The 17074-nt window shown below is 43.8% G+C and overlaps 1 protein-coding gene and 1 pseudogene across 3 annotated transcripts in view; both read left to right on the forward strand.

Moving 5' to 3' along the window:
• Positions 1-17074, forward strand: part of LOC309652782 (aldo-keto reductase family 1 member B10 pseudogene) — a 151765-nt pseudogene that overhangs the window by 52018 nt on the left and 82673 nt on the right. The window lies entirely within an intron of this gene.
• The window catches only part of EGFL6 (EGF like domain multiple 6), a 62499-nt gene continuing 54583 nt past the window's right edge, over positions 9159-17074 (forward strand). For both annotated transcript variants that reach the window (XM_082447154.1, XM_082447155.1), the window contains exon 1: positions 9159-9684. In XM_082447154.1, the coding sequence (XP_082303280.1) occupies positions 9383-9684 (302 nt within the window). In that variant the 5' untranslated portion in view covers positions 9159-9382. The remainder of the gene's footprint in view (positions 9685-17074) is intronic.

The raw sequence follows: 17074 nt of genomic DNA on the forward strand, positions 1-17074 counted from the left end.
ACGGGCTTAGTTGTTCCGCAGCCTGTGGGATCTTCCCGGACCAGGGCTTAAACCCATGTCCCCTGCATTGGCAGGCAGATTCTTAACCACTGTGCCACCAGGGAAGTCCCACCACGCTGTTTTTTGGGTTTTTTAAAATTTATTTATTTATTTATGGCTGCGTTGGGTCTTCGTTGCTGCCCGCGGGCTTTCTCTAGTTGCGGAGAGCGGGGGCTACTCTTCGCAGCTGTGCACTGGCTTCTCTTTGTTGCGGAGCACGGGCTCTAGGCGCACGCTTCAGTAGTTGTGGCTCTCGGGCTCTAGAGCGCAGGCCCAGTAGTTGTGGCTCACGGGCTTAGTTGCTCCGCAGCATGTGGGATCTTCCCAGACCAGGGCTCGAACCTGTGTCCCCTGCATTGGCAGGCAAATTCTTAACCACTGCGCCACCAGGGAAGTCCCCACCACGCTGTTTTGATTACTGTAGCTTTATAGTATTGTCTGAAGTCTGGGAAGGTTACACCTTCAGCATTATTCTTTTTTCTCAAGATTGCTTTGGCAATTCAGGGTCTTTTGTGGTTCCATATAAATTTTAGGATTATTCTAGTTCTGTGAAAAATGTCATGGGTATTTTGATAGGGATTGCATTAAATCTATAGATTGCTTTGGGTAGTATGGCCATTTTAATAATGTTAATTTTTCATTCCAAGAACGTGGGATATCCTTCCATTTCTTGGAATCATCTTGAGTTTTCTTCATCAATGTTTTAAAGTTTTAAGAGTATAGGTCTTGCACCTCTTTGGTTAAGTTTATTCCTAGATATTTTATTTCTTTATATGATTTTAAACAGGATTGTTTTTTACTTTCTTCCTGATATTTCATTATTAATGTATGGAAATGCAACAGATTTCTGTATATTAATCATGTATCCTGCTACCTTGCTGAATTCATTTATTAATTCGAATAGTTTTGAGGTGGAGACTTTAGGGTTCTCTATATAAAGTATCACGTCATCTGTAAAAGGTGACAATTTTACTTCTTCCCTTCCAATTTGGATAACTTTTATTTCTTTTTCTTGTCTGGCTGCTGTGGCTAGGGCTTCCAATACTATGTTAAATAGAAGTGGTGATAGTGGGCATCCTTGTCTTGTTCCTGAATTTAGTGGGAAGGCATTCAGTTTTTTACCATTGAGTATTATGTTGGCTGTGGGTTAGTTGTAAATGGCCTTTATTATATTAAATAGGTCCTTCTATACCCACTTTGAGAGTTTTTATCATGAATGGACATTAAATTTTGTCAAATGTTTTTTCTGTGTCTATCGAGATGATCATGTGATTTTTGTCTTTGGTAATGTGGTGTATCACATTGATTGATTTGCGTGTGTTGAACCATCCTTGTGACCCTGGAATAAATCCAACTTGATCATGATGTATGATCTTTTTTATGTATTGTTGGATTCAGTTTTCTTTTATCTGATTGTTAATTGCCTGTTTTCCCTAATCATAAGGAAGCTCTCAGAGCAGGAATTTTCTCTCATTCCCTGCTCTGTCCCCAGATCTGTGCTGCATAAACATTTACTGAATGAAAGAGCAGACAAAATCAACTCTTTTTTTTTTTTTTTTTTTATTTATTTATTTTGGCTGTGTTGGATCTTCGTTTCTGTGTGAGGGCTTTCTCTAGTTGTGGCAAGCGGGGGCCACTCTTCATCGCGGTGCGCGGGCCTCTCACTATCGCGGCCTCTCTTGTTGCGGAGCACAGGCTCCAGATGCGCAGGCTCAGTAGTTGTGGCTCACGGGCCCAGCTGCTCCGCGGCATGTGGGATCCTCCCAGACCAGGGCTCGAACCCGTGTCCCCTGCATTGGCAGGCAGATTCTCAACCACTGGGCCACCAGGGAAGCCCAAAATCAACTTTTTAACAGTAAACTTTGAGCACAGTCAGATATTTCCATCAGATCTATGTTGTATTGTTAATTCCTGAAAATATGCAGTCATCTAAAATGTTTTAGTAATTAACTTCTCTTAATGGAGCCCAGTAGCAAACATGGGGTGACTTATTTTCATAATCTGAAGAGTAGTTAACATCAACAAAAAAAATTACATATTCTTTTTCTGTTTATCAGAGAAATGTATAATAGTTGGCATATTGTGTTTATGCCATATGCTTCTAGTTGCATAAATTCTTGTCCCTGGCATCCAAGCAGTATCATGAGTTTGACAAAAGAAGGAAATACTAGAATTTACATACCTCATAAATCTGTCGTTTAGGGAATTTATAGTGTACTTCGTTACGCCGAAAACAAAATTTAAAAGATGTGTTTTCTTCATTTTCACACCATACGAATTTCATAGCATACAGAAAACATCACATCCTTACAAGGTCACTAAATGAAAGGTATGGGGCCAAGCGGTGAGGTTAGGGTTACACTCATGGGTTTTATCCCCTTGGTTACAGTCAGACTAGGATAAATGCATGTGCCATACCGAAGTGACCACTTCTCCATCTAAAGAAGGGCACAGTACCCCACTCTTCTCAAATTGGCCTTGGGGAACCTCACAGCTCACACATACAATAGAATTTATGTTAAATGGAGTTAAAAGGGGGTTCTCTTTCCAAATCTGCCATAAGATGTAATTCAAAGTTTGAATGGAAATAGTTCCTACCAGAATATATAGGTGTCTAGTTTGGGGTTTCCCCAGAGGCAAGGAGGTGAATGCCAGCAGGATTTGGAAGGTGATTCCCAGAAATACTGGCAAGGGAGTGGGAAAGTGAGACAGGGAAGAGAAGGCAGCCAAGAAAGAGTAAGTTATCAAGCCTATTTCCATTCTGGGCATCTGGACCTCATTCCCACTGGGGATCACTGGGAGACCATGCAGAATATGCCGCAGGGTTCTCCCAACCAAGGGGTGAGGTGGCTGGGGTGTTGAATCACCAAGTCCCTATCCATCATTGGTTTCCGGCTGCCATCAGTGACTAAGAAACCCTCAAAGAGTTGCAGGTGTTCACAGTATGCAGCCTTGGGCAATTAGTAGATTCAGAAGTCTCCGTGCTCTTGAACACACATATGATCATGAATCCTGTTACTCCCTGTTTCAATTCCCTCAGTGGCTCCCAGAGCCTATAAGATGAAGTGAAAACCCTTCAGCCAAGCTCATGAAGCTCCCCATCATGCTAGGCCAGTGGTTCTCAACAGGACAGTACCACCTTCATGAGGGTGTTTTGGAAATGCACAGTGGGTTTTTAGGTAGACATGATGATTGGGGGCACTAATGTCAGTTAACACTAGACATCCTGAACTTTATATCACCAACCCCAGGCATTGTGCCGGGCATCAAGTGGGTACTCAGTCAATTAATGTATATGGGTAAAAGGTCTCACAGAGTCTGGAATAAACTCCAGAAGCAAAGCAGGATGAATCTTAACCACAATGGAAGAAAAAATTCATTCACTCATTTATCCACCCAATCAGATCAAGATTCCTTTGCTGAAGTTAACCCAACTTTGCCATTTCAAATACGGTCTTTGGGGACATAGATGATTTTTTTCCACCCTCCTGCCAACGAAAATGTTTGAGTCATGCAACTTTGGAGAAAGACGCTGAAGGATCCAGAATCCTTTGCAAGCACAATATAGATGTAGAAAGTGAGAACCAGAGAGGCAAACTGGCTTGCCAAGTTGGTAGAACTTGGAACTAAATCCTGATTCTCCTAATTTCCAGTCCTGGGCTCTTTTTTTTTTTTTTAACCAAATACTGTCTCACTCAAGAATAGCAGAACTCCTGAGTCAGGACAATGTGGTTTGGGGTAAGTTATTATCTGAGCGAATATAACTTTCAAGGTTTTCTATTTTCTAGAAATCTTGCCATCTAAAAATCATTTTAGGGACTTCCCTGGTGGTCCAGTGGGTAGGACTCCACACTCCCAATGCAGGAGGCCTGGGTTTGATCCCTGGTCAGGGAACGAGATCCCGCATGCACGTCACAACTAAGAGTTTGCATGCCGCAGCTAAGAAGCCCACATGCCCCAACTAAGAGTCCACATGCTGCAACTAAGAAGTCTGGGTGCTGCAATTAAAGATCCCGCGTGCCGCAACTAAGACCCAGCACAGCCAAAATAAATAATAAATAAGTAAATAAATATTTTTTAAAAATGAAAATCATTTTATAAAATGATTCATGAAAGCAGGGGATCAAACAGGGACAAACATTTATATGTATAGAACACAAAGAATTTATCTTCTCCCTCCCTTATTTCCACAGCATCCCGAAGTACTTTTGTGAATACTTAGGCCATTAATTGTAATAATATATTTACATTTCTGTCACCTAGGGCAAGGGATTATGTCTTAGTCATTTTTATATCTCAACCAAACAGTGTCCAGCACATGATCGACTAGGGAACATTATATGTTTGTTAAAGGAATGAATAAGTCTGTAAACCATATAGGAGAACTTTTTGAAAATAGGTAGATAATGTTAAAAAAAAAAAAGAAAGGAAAAGAAAAAAAATTTTTTTGTTTTAGCAAATTTTGCTATTTTTATTTTTTTTTTTAAAAGATCACAAATGTAGTTCTAATATTATAGTCCACAGAACATTTCTCAACCAGACTTTCCCAAATCAAGTTGGAGTGACTGAGTAAAAAAAGTCTTCACTTTTAAGGCCTATCTAAACTGAGTTTCCTGGCTTTAGTCCTCACGTGCCATTCTATAGGGTTTATGTAGGAAACAGTCAATAGGCAAGCTGTAGGTGTATGCCAAGTTATTATTACATTCAACTGTGAACAGGAAAATAGCTAAAGGATATTTCCACATGGGACGGGAGGGAAGTGCAGGGGATGGACTCAAGCCACACCTTCCCCCAGTAAAGACAAAAACGCCCCGGATGACTGAGTGCCTTAAGCTGGAAACTTATGAATTCGGTAGAAGTCAAGGGAGCTAACATTCAGACAAAGAGATTTTATTCACGGGCAAGGGGACTTTTCTATATAGTAATGACATTTAAAGGGTCATAGACTTGCTTAAAAATCTGAAGTCGTGTTGCTCCTCACTGGAACACACTCGCCTCCCCTACACATAAAATATTATTCACTGTTCCCGGTGGTGAGCTGACCCCCCCGCCAACCACCATGTCATGCCATGAAGAATGAAATCTGCTGGCAAAATTAATCTCCAGTGAGACCTGACTTCAAAATCCATGTTCTTTCCATTACGTTGATAGGTGACCTTAGACAAGGTATTTATCTGCTCTAAACCTCCCATTGCTCATCTGTAAAATGGTGTGGTAATAGCTACTTTATATAGATGTTAAGAGTAAACAATTACTCTCTCTCAAATGTCTAGCGTGTAATAATCACTCCACAAATATCAATTTCTTTCTCTTCCTCAAATATCAAGTGGGGAGTTGGCCAAATTTGTGGGGAAAATGGATCATGGTGTCATTTTTTTTTTGCTCTTTTCATCGTACCTTAGTTCTTTTCTGCTTCCTAAGAAGTGAGAATCATATTGCTGAAGACCAGATTTTCTAAGAAGCACATGTTGGTTGTCCAGCCCATGTCATCAGGGAGAAAAAGGAACCAGGGACTATCTGGTGTACACATTTCCAACAAGCTGTCCCCACTGCCTAGCCCAGGGCCTGGCATTTTGTAGGTTCCAGGTAAATGTTTGAGCAAGGGAAGAGGGTAGGAGTAGAAAGGGAAGGATCCGGGGGTGGGGATTGAGGTGGGAGGGAGAAAAGGAAGGAAGACTGTTAGTGTTTGGAATTTGTTTCTACTGTAAAGCTCCAAGAACAGGGTCCTTGACAGGCACAGAATTAAGGAAAGCAGTGTGAACCTCAAGACACACCTTCCCCTGCAGAATTTAGCAGTGTCTGCATTGAGTCTTACACTTCTTCATTGCCTCCTTTCATGGAACAAGAAGACGTGGAAAGAAACAGACTAGTAAAAGACTTCCATTTCTAGAACATGTTTGTGGGCTACAATTAATGGAGAAGGTGAAGAAGAGACGCCATTTTCTTCTTCAGTAGGAATGGTGATGGAGAAGACGTCATGAAGTCTGAGGGGGAGGCCTATGTGATGGAAACACAGGGATGTGAACTCATCCTGTGCGTGGCCTCAGGCAAGGCGCTTCACACGCTGAGCTTTTTCATCTGTAAGATGTCAGAGTTGGTCCAGATCAATGGCTCTCAATCTTGGTTCTCCGTTAGAACCAGCCAAGGAGTTTCCAACTGTCCCCATGCCCAAGCCATAGTCCAGACAGTAGAATCGCCTTAGGTGGGACCCAGGCATCAGTAGTTTCAAAGCTTCCTGGATGATCCCAACGTGCAGCTGAGCTTGAGAACTGGGCCAGGTGGTCTCTGGACCCTCACTACACTAAGCGGTTCTCAACAAGCTGCATGGGCAACACTTGGGTTCTTTTTTGTAACAGAACCACAAACAAGACCCCCAGGTAATTTGTATTGATGTTAAAGTTTGAAAACTCTGGCCTAGACACCCTTCCACCCTGCCCTTTCGTCCAACAGTGCTTTGCTTCTGGTGCTGATATTTCAATATAACTTCTGGATCTCAGCACCAGGCACATCGTAAGTGTTGAAAGCTTTATATGTGTGTTATGGGTATATACTCAGCACAAAAATACCCCCATCACACCTGTTCCATGCAGGGGGCTAAGTGGAAATAGATTGGAAAACAAAAGGTATTCCTGTAGAAGGGGCGGATGATTTTATGAGATTCTGATCAAAGATTGTTTTGCCTTTGTAGAATGGAGTAGGGCCATCTAAAGAGCAGTTCTCTTCAAAGTCAGGCACACCAGTGTGGTTATTAAAAACACCTGCCTCGACGTGGCAGTTTGTGTCCAACATCTTCTCACCTGGCAACACATCATTTCTAGGTTCCTTCTCTGTTTCTCATGCTTCCTGATGGTGCCCTTCTTGATAGTTCTCCCCAGGAAATAATAGGTGCGTTGGCTGAGGAGTGTTTGACTTCCTCTGGAAGTTTCCCGTTGTCATGTTCATCACCTCCTTTAATTAAACAGAAGAGAAGTCAGCTCTGAAAAAAAAAAAGCAGAAACAGCATCAAAATGCTGAAACTAAAGCTAGAAAGTGACAGATAAACATTATGCAAGATGTTATTCTGACCCTTTATGACTCAGGGCTAAGCAGGTGGGATGGCCCCCACGTTTGAGGCTAGTCATGTTTTAGTCGGACTTTTTTGAATAATGGTGTGTTTGGAGGAGGGAGTGGTTTGGCTCTGAAAGTTTAGGGAGCAGTGGCATGGGTAAAAACATAATTCATAGTTCAATTCAATTTCTAGACTTTAGGTAACAGCCAATGTGGTGCCCTGCCTGTATCCCCCTGGCCTTAACATTTCAGTACGGTGTCAACAGTGGGCATCTACAGGGCTGAGGGCTTTCTTTGTCTGTCGCCCCCCACTCTGCCCTCAGCTCAGCAAGCAGAAGTCCTAGGATCAGTGGCCTGGTAGAAGCCTTCAGGCGATGACTGAATGCAGATGCGGGCTAAAGTAGCCCAGCTCCCTCGTCTGTCGGGCGAGGTCATGTGGAGGTGCACCATCTCAGCTGGCTCTGGGCGATGCTCAGCGGCCCGACACTCCAGCGGCCCCAGTGATAACTTGATACACACGTGCTACTGTTTTCCTTCCCTTCCTGGCTCCCTCCCTCCCTCCCTCCCTCCCCTGCCAGTGTTCTATCCCGGCTCACTCCCTCACTCCCTCCCTCCCTCCCTCCCCTGCCAGTGTTCTAGGAGCCTCCAGAGCAAACTACTTCCGCTCGAATCCTTGCCTTAGCGTCTGCTTGTGGGAAAACCCACACTTAGACAAATTTAATCTTGCATTTGCTTTAAGATATTTGTAGGTATACAGTTCATACCTTTATATTCTTTCCTTTCAATTTTAATATTTTCAGTTGCTAAAACTAGTTATGATATGAAGAATTCAAAGGGTTTTGGTAATGGCCTTGAAGAGATCATCTTATTACCTTGTTCATGAGACTCATTTGGCATCTGAAGTCACCAAGGAGTAAGAAGATGAAGAAGAGGGATCAATATAAGAGTGGCACAGGCCAGGGGGAGATGGGCCCTGGTTTCCAATCCTGGTTCTATACTCGTTAGCTCTGTGAACTTGGGCAAGTCACTTAACCTCTCTGCCTCTCAGTTTGACACTTCAAACATGGGAGAGCTAATCATCCCTACCTATACAGTTGTGGGTGTTCAGTAAGATGTGTGTAAAGCGTTTAGGATAATGCCTGTCACTGTTAGCTATGAACAGTTCAATGGCTTAACTGGTTACTAACCAAGGACACTGAATCCATTAGGATGTCTTCATCCATAAAACAGAAGATCCAGTGTAGCACGGCTCACGCCAATAAGGACATCCATGGTCTGCAGCAAGAATCTGCCCCATCCCCACTTCTCACATTTCACTGGCTAGAATTAAGGCATATGCCCATTATTTAACCATGAGTCAAGCTTATAATCAAGATAAATCTCCTCTTTCTCTATATTCTTCATTTTATTTCTAATACCAGGTCACAGGTGTATCGGACACTTATTGCTGTGTAACAAATTATCACAATAAGCCTCAGTAGCTTGGCTGGCACTGCTGACCTTGGCTGAGTTGATTCATGTATCTGTGGGTTGGCTGATATACACTAGGCTTGCTGTGAGTCTGCAGTTGACCAGGTAGCTCTTTCACCTGATGCTCATTCTTGGGCCAAGAGGCTGGCTGGGGCGTGGTCTTCTCATGGCCATAATAGAGGCCCAGGTGTCTTACTGCCTAGGCTTGGAACTGGTCCTCATGCCATTCGTCAAACAAGTCACACAGCCACGTCCAAAGCCAAAGTGTGGGGGCCATAGGCTCTGCCCACCCTGAAGCCACAGGGTGTGGGCATTCATTCTATTATAATAGTTGTCAAAACGAAGAACGTCTAAATACCCACATGAATTCTCTGAACTCATATAGCGCTCGAGTTTCTGCCATTCATTTCTGAACTGGTTACTGCCTTACAGTATCTTCTGGTGGTCCTGTGTAAGGAAGGTGTTGCAAATGAGCAGGAGAGATCACTTGTCAGATGCCGGGGTTGCACCGGACTTGGTGACCTTCCAGCTCTGGCCGCCCATGATTTGCGGTCTGGGAAGAAAAGCCCGCAGAGTATGAAAACCTAGAAGTAAGACACGAGTGTCTTTCCGAACCGGCATCCCTTGGTTCCTGCTTTGACTTCTCAACTAAATTGTGAAATCCTGGAGCGCGGGTATCGCCGAAACCTGTCCCGTGTCTGAAACAGATGGCGAGACGCGGTGACTCTGACAAGAGGGAAGGGACCTGAGTCTGGGGGAAGTTTCTCGGCGGCGAGCAGCGAGCGCAGAGGATGCGCGGGTGGTGCTGGAGGCGGGTCCCAGCCAGATGTGCACGGCCCGCCCCGCCCTCTCTCGCGCGCCCGTTGCCGCTTCACGCGTAGAGGAGCCGCTGCGCGCCTCGCCGGGGCGCCCCCGCTGCAGTGCCCGGCTTCACGTCTCCGCCCGCGAGGAGCGCGCCCGGGACAAGCCGAGGCTCCGAGGGGCCGAGGACCGAGGAGGCGGCGGCCCCGCTGCGCCCTCCCGAGGAGGCGGCGGAGGGAGGCCCAGCGCGAAGATGCCGCAGCTCTGGGCCCTGGCGCTCCCGCTGCTGCTCCCCTGGGTGGCAGGTGGAGTAGGGAACGCGGCCAGGTGAGTGTCTGGCCCTGGCCTGAGCTCCCCCGTTTGGCCCCTTTTCTTTGTCCCGCGTCCCCTTAGGCACCTGTGTATCTGTGCGCGCGAGACGGTATTTAAAGAGGATGCCTGGCCCGGAGCGCACCGCTCTGGCGGCGCTTCGCACCGGCTCCTCGGCATCAGCTGCGCCCCACCTGGCTGCGTCCTGCGGGTCAGGAAGAGGGAGGCTCTGCGCGGACCCGCGTGTGCGGTCTGGCTCGGCGGTCTGCAGACGTCCACTGTTCCGGCGGGCGTGTGTCTGTCTGTGGATGGGCGGCTGGGTTCCCTGCCTGTGCCGTCTTGCTTTCCACTCTTTCCGAAGGGCGCCAACTGATTGTCAATGGCTAGTTTTGCTGGGGAAGGAGGGAAAGAAACTGAGGACGGCACAGAGTCAGCGTTTACCGTGCTTGGGCTGCGCCATGAAGGGGGCCCCTCTGCTCAATGCCTTTCTGATTAAGGTTCATGAGCTGGAAAGAAAGGACGTGATTGTCAGATGAAATCGACTCATTATTCTTGCCCTGGCAATTCAGAATTTGAAGCCGTTTCTTTACTTCCCTTAAACTTTCCTAAGCTCTGAAACTTATTTTCCCAGAGATCAGCAAAGCCACTTAATAAATACACACTTTTAAAACCTAGGGGCAGGACAGGAATAAAGACGCAGACGTAGAGAATGGACTTGAGGACACGGGGAGTGGGAAGGGTAAGCTGGGACGAAGTGAGAGAGTGTTATGCACATATATACACTACCAAATGTAAAATAGCTAGCTAGTGGGAAGCAGCTGCATAGCACAGGGAGATCAGCTCGGTGCTTTGTGACCACCTAGAGGGGTGGGATAGGGAGGGTGGGAGGGAGACGCAAGAGGGAGGGGGTATGGGGATATATGTATGAGTATAGCTGATTCACTTTGTTATACAGCAGAAACTAACACACCATTGTAAAGCAATTACACTCCAGTAAAGATGTTAAAAAAAAAATACACACTTCTAGTGCATACTGTAGGCCTGGCAGTCCTAAACACTTGAGGGCTATTAACCCATTTAAAGCCCGTAAGTGCTCTGTGTGGAAGGTACTGTTATTATAATCCCCGTATTGTAGAAGAGAAAAACCAAGGCACAAAGAGGTTGAGTAACTTGCCCCAAGAGGCACAGCCAGTAAGTGAAAACACCAGCGTTCAAACCCAGGCAGTCTGGCCTGGAGACCCTGCTCTTCCCCAGTGTGCTAGGGCACCCTTTTAGGGATCACTCACTGGAAAAGTTTTCTTGGTTCTCTGGCTGTGATGTTTTGCTTTCCGAGGTGTCCCCTAGAGCAGGGTTTCTCTGCTGTGGCACTGTTGATCTTTTGGGCTGGGCTGGAGAGTTGTTTGTCTGGGGTGGTTGGAGAGCTGTCCTGTGCATTACAGGATTCTTAGCAGCATGTGTAGCCTCTACACACTAGATGCCAGTAGCAACTTCCCCAAGTTGTGACAATCAAAACTGTGTCCAGACATTGCCCAAGGTACGGGGGCGGGGCGGAGGCTGCACAGTTGTCTCCAGCTGAGTGAGAACGTCTGCGCTATTTGATTTTTTTAGTAGACAATTCCTGGGGAGAGCTGGCTGCGAGCCTTGGTTTGGAACAGGCTTCTTAAAGGTGAGCCTGACTATCTTTGTTTGACTTACAGGAAAAAGTCTTTTATCAGCGTCAGTCACAGTATTAAGGGATTTTCAAGTTCAAACAGAAAAAACTTCAAGCCAGGTTCTTAGAATGTATGATCGCAAGTTTCAATTTCCTTTTCATGATAAAAATGTAAGGAGATGCACTTTGCTCATGATCACATTTCCTTGAACGTTGGAGGTTCTGGTATCCCTAGAAAGCCCACTTAAAAAGATCAAGTGCTATTTGGAGATGAGATTAATAGTTCTTTTAGCAGCAGGCAAACTGACCCCCAGGAGCCTCAGTTTCAAAGGGCCACCAAATTAAATTAAAAGCCGAAAAGCTACCAAATAAACCCAAGAATATTACAATGGAGAATCTACGTCAGGATTCTGCAATTTCACAGTTTTCAAGATGTGAACTGTGGTTTCTTTACATGGTATCAGGTTCACAAGCTGCTATGTTTATTATCTGTGCAGCATGCTTGGAAATGTCTAATGCTTGGCTCTTCAGGAACTGGCCGGGCACCAGGTTCCATCAATTCCAGCCTGCAAGTTACAGACGGCACATTTACAGAAAGGCAAGGTGCTCATTGCACTAGAGTGTGTCTACTGATTATTTCCCGAGGTTTTACGACTTATAGTAAAAACTGACTGCTATATAGAGATTTCTAATATAAGTACTCGTTGTATTTTTTAAATAAAAACGCTGCTACATAATTTCAGTGACCTAGAAAATTATATGGCTCTTAAATGGTGATTTATGCATAGTAGACAGTAAACACTCATCAAGTGAGTAAATCTTTAGCAGCATGCGGTTTTCTGATCTTAAGCATCAGAATTTGGCTTAAACCATTTATTCTTTATTTTGTATACTACTTCAAACTAATATTGTAAGTATAATTGACTTACAATATTAGTTTCAGGTGTACAACATAGTGATTCAGTGTTTTTATAGCTTACACACCATACAAAGTTGTTATAAAGTATTGACTATATTCCCTTTGCTGATCCCCATACTTTTTAATGCCATTTGGGCGTTGGGACTATTTAGATGCGCTCGACCTGCTTTGTTCAATACAGTAAATACGGTAGTCACTAGCCCCATGTGGCTGGTGAGTACTTGAAATGTAGCCAGTCCAAGATGAGATGTGATGTAAGTGTAAAAGACTCATTGGATTCATTGGGTTTTGAAGACTTTGTATGAAAAAAGAACATAAAATATCTCACTAATCATTTTATATTGAGTACATGTTGAAATGATAATGTTGTGGATATACTGCATTAGATAAAATATATTACTAAAATTAATTCCACCTGTTTCTTTTACATTTTTAAAAATATGGCTACTAGAGGGACTTCCCTGGTGGTCCAGCGGTTAAGACTCTGAGCTTCCACTGCAGGGGGCACGGGTTTGATCCCTGGTCGGGGAACTAAGATCCCACAGGCTGTGCGGCATGGCCAGAAAAAAAAAACTATGGCTACTAGAAAATTTTAAATGCCATATATGGCTATTATATTTCTATTGGACAGTATTAATCCAGAACACTTACTGATCTGAACTCCATCTCCAGCGTTCCAGGTCCTGACGCTGGCATCTTTCTGCCTTGGGTACATAAAATAAATATGTTACTAACTTTGCTATTCTTGAGTTTGAAGTTTGGAACAACTCCCTACTTATATTTATGTTATACATTTTTCTCTCTATTGAGTTCAAGTAAAAATAACGTGAGAGATGGAGGAATGTCTGGATTCATGTACTCACGGAGAGAGGCCTGCTTTCTGCAAACCACACCCTGTGTTGAGAATTGATTCTTCTCAGAGCCCTGCTAAAGGAAGTGCCATTGTCACAATTTTCCACAAACTTAGTGGCTTAAAATAACATAGATTTTGGAATTCCCTGGTGGTCCAGTGGTTAGGACTCCACGCTTCCATTGCAGGGGGCGCAGGTTCGATCCCTGGTCAGGGAACTAAGATCACCGCATGCCGTGCATCGTGGCAAAAAAACAAACAAACAAAAAACATAAATTTATTCTCCTAGAGTTCTGGAGGTCAGAAGTCCAAAATGAGTCTTATGGGGCTAAAACCAAGCTGTTGGCAAGATTTGTTCCTTCTGGAGGCTCCATGGGAGGATCCGGTCCTTGTCTCTTACACTCGTAGAGGCTTCCAACAGTCCTTGGCTTGTGGGCACATCATTCCATTCTCTTCTTCCTTTGTCACCTTGCCTTTTCTCTGACTCTTAGTCATCTTCCTCCCTCTAAAAAGAACTGTGTGATTATACCTGGCCCACCCAGAAAATCCAGGGTGACCTCCCTATCTTAAGATCCTTAATTTGAGCACATCTGCAAATTTCTTTCTGCCCTATAAGGTAACATTTACAGGTTCCAGGGATTAGGACATGACTGTCTTTGGGGGGCCATTATTTAGCCTTCCACAGGAAGCCTGAGCTGTGAGTCTGTTGTGTTTGCTTTTATGGGTTGGATCTTATTTTAAAACATGATTTTAGTGATTTATGAGTGGTTGGCATACCATTCATTTCTTTATTCTTTTTTTTTTTTTGCCACACTGCGCAGCTTGTGGGATCTCAGTTCCCTGACCAGGGATTGAACCCCGGCCCTTGGCTTTGAAAGCATGGAGTCCTAACCACTGGACCACCAGGGAATTCCTCATTTTTTTATTCTTAAAACCAGGATTTATGGGAATATACCAAAAACTCAGGAGCTGGGTGTTTCTAGGAAATGGTGACCGTGAAATGCACAGTTATAAGATAGAAATCATTTCTGAGCAATCTTTTTTTTTTTTTTTTTTAATTTATTTTTAGCTGTGTTGGGTCTTCGTTTCTGTGCGTGGGCTTTCTCTAGTTGTGGCAAGCGGGGGCCACTCTTCATCGCGGTGCGCGGGCCTCTCACTATCGCGGCCTCTCTTGTTGCGGAGCACAGGCTCCAGACGCGCAGGCTCAGTAGTTGTGGCTCACGGGCCTAGTTGCTCCGCGGCATGTGGGATCTTCCCAGACCAGGGCTTGAACCCGTGTCCCCTGCATTAGCAGGCAGATTCTCAACCACTGCGCCACCAGGGAAGCCCTCTGAGCAATCTTATTTCAATAGTTAGTTTCACTGGCTTAGAAGGTATTAAAGTCCTTTCTATATATTATTTACGTATATAATCTAAGGTTATGTAAACGTTAAAATGAGAATAAGTATATTATCTAGTCTTCATAAATCAGATTGGCATTCAACAAATTTTGTTGAGACCCTACTATTTGTCAACACTTTTTCAGTGTGATTTCAATCACCTGTCTCATTGATCCTAAGAAATATTGTGTCTATTTGACAGACAATGGGATGGAGAAACTTGAAGAAATTAGATGATTCCTCAATAACTGCATTGGATTTGGTTTTCTGCTCTAAGAACAGTGACATTCCAATATTTCAAATTTGTTTCTCAAAAAAAAAAAATTGAATACATAAAAGCTGACATTTTTACAGAGTACTTTCTCACACATTATCACCAGTGAGCCTGTTGAGCTTGACTCTTGTCCAGCACCATCAAGGGATATGTGTAGAATAAGTGGGGAATTCTTGATACTCCATCCTCCCAACTCCTTCCTCTCAACTTTGAATTCTCTCAGCAGCAGACTCTAAGACCAGAATTCAAGTGTGCATGGTTTATTTGGGAGGTGTTCCCAGAAAGTTCTAGTAGGGAAGCTGGGAAGTAGGACAGAGAAGGGAAAGACATGTTATATAAATAAGTTACCACTGCAATTTAATTCTGCTGGGGAATTCTAGAAGACAGTAGGACACAAGCCTTAGAATTATCCCCCCTGAGGTAAGGGAGCTGGGGTATCTATACTCCCAGCAGTCATTGGTTGAGGACTTCTGAGGAGGTGGATTCTACGTGTTCAGCCTACCACACTCACAGGCAGAGCTGGCTCCTGCCAACAGAGGAAGTTCTTGGGCGTCAGGAAATGAGGCTGACCGTTAACCACAATGTACCACCATTTGTCAATGACCTGGTGAGACAAGGAGCCGTGGTAACTCCCAAAGATAATTAGATCACTTTCCATCAGATATTTTGTCCAGAGTAATCAGTAGTACTTCCAGTTTCTTTAGTTAACTTGCTGGTTCCAGTGTATTGGTTTCAGTAACTAACCTGTTGTAAATCTGAAGGTCTTACGGAAAAAAAAAGAGAACACCAATATTTTGAAAGTAGTTTAAAATTTATTCAGTTCAAGTCAACCACATTTACTGAACACCTGACATGCCCAAACATTCTCCTGAATGCCGAAGATAGAAACCTGTGTCTGCTACCTGCACTGGACAACTTTGCAGGGCAAGCAAAATACCTGTCTTTCTCTTTTAGTGAGGGGAGTGCAGGGGGAGAGTTATAACTCCAACTCTTTGTCCAGTGCCTGGTACATAGTAGGTGTTGAGTAAAAAATTTGGTGCCTAAATGAATGACCAAAGGAAGGCGATGGAGAAGCAAATAATGTTATTTACATGTAAATAAGATATATATTTATATGTATATAAACATTCAAAAGAATGAACATGGGTATATTATATTTATAAATTATATATATTTATATGTGTTTATTTATAAACATATATATATATACACACACACATATAAATATGCTGTAGAATACAGTTAAGAGAAATTTAGTCAGCACGACAGAGTCAGGGAAAGTGGAAGACATGGGATGACACCGAAGTTATGCGTATAGAATGAATGTGAGCCCACCTGATATAAAACAGGGGAGAAGGCAAGTGTTCCAGTGCTTGATTCATAGCAGGTCTTGCGTAGGAATAAATGAATGGCTGGCTGGACAGATACATACCTGCAAAAGGAAGGCATTGGCCCAAGGTGTGGAGTGGAGTGGTCAGCATCTGGGGTCATGAGCCAAGTGACTGCCAAGGTCAAAGAAGCCAGGCTGGAACCAGGCTGTAAGGAGCCCTGCATGTCCAGCTGAGGAATTTAAACTTTGTTCTGACAGCAGTAGAGAGCAAAGCAGGGCATCACCGGCTGATTTCTTTAAAGATAACCCATCATGCCCAATTCATGCTCAGAATTGTCACACAGTTACACAAAATTATTTTTAAGGTAATTAACGATAATTTATTTTACCTGGCAGTATTTTTCCTAATATACGTAATAATAGTGTGCTTCTAGTCTGTGGTATCTCAGCTTTGATGAATACAAATGCAAAATTAAAAAGCAAAATACCAAAGCAGCAAATACCTTTATAAAGATCATCACCTTGCTCTTTGAGTATTCCCTTTGTTTGATTTCTGGGTACCACATGTATTATAGTTATTGATTGCTATTTAACAAAATATTGATACTACAAATTGTATCGATACTACAAAGCTTAGTGGTTTAAAACAATGCTTATTATCTCACAGTTTCTGTGAGCCAGGAATTCAGGAGCAGTTTAGCTGGATGGGGCTTGGGGTTTTTCACAAGGTTATAATCGAGTTGTTGGTCAAGGCTGCAGCCATCCAAATGCGTGACTCCAACTGGAGGATCTGCTTTCAAGATGGCATACTCACATGGCTGTGGGCAGGAGGCCTCAGCTCCTCACCTTGCGGACCTCTCCATAAGCCTGCTTGAGTATCCTTATGAGATGTCAGCGGACTTCCTACATAGCAAGAAATCCGAAAAACAGAGAACAAAGAGGAAGTTGCAATGCCTTCTATGTCCTGATCTCAGAAGTTACCCTCAATCACTCCCACTGTAATCT

Source organism: Balaenoptera physalus, assembly GCF_965194825.1.
Source record: "Balaenoptera physalus genome assembly, chromosome: X".
In the NCBI taxonomy this organism is placed as follows: domain Eukaryota; kingdom Metazoa; phylum Chordata; class Mammalia; order Artiodactyla; family Balaenopteridae; genus Balaenoptera; species Balaenoptera physalus.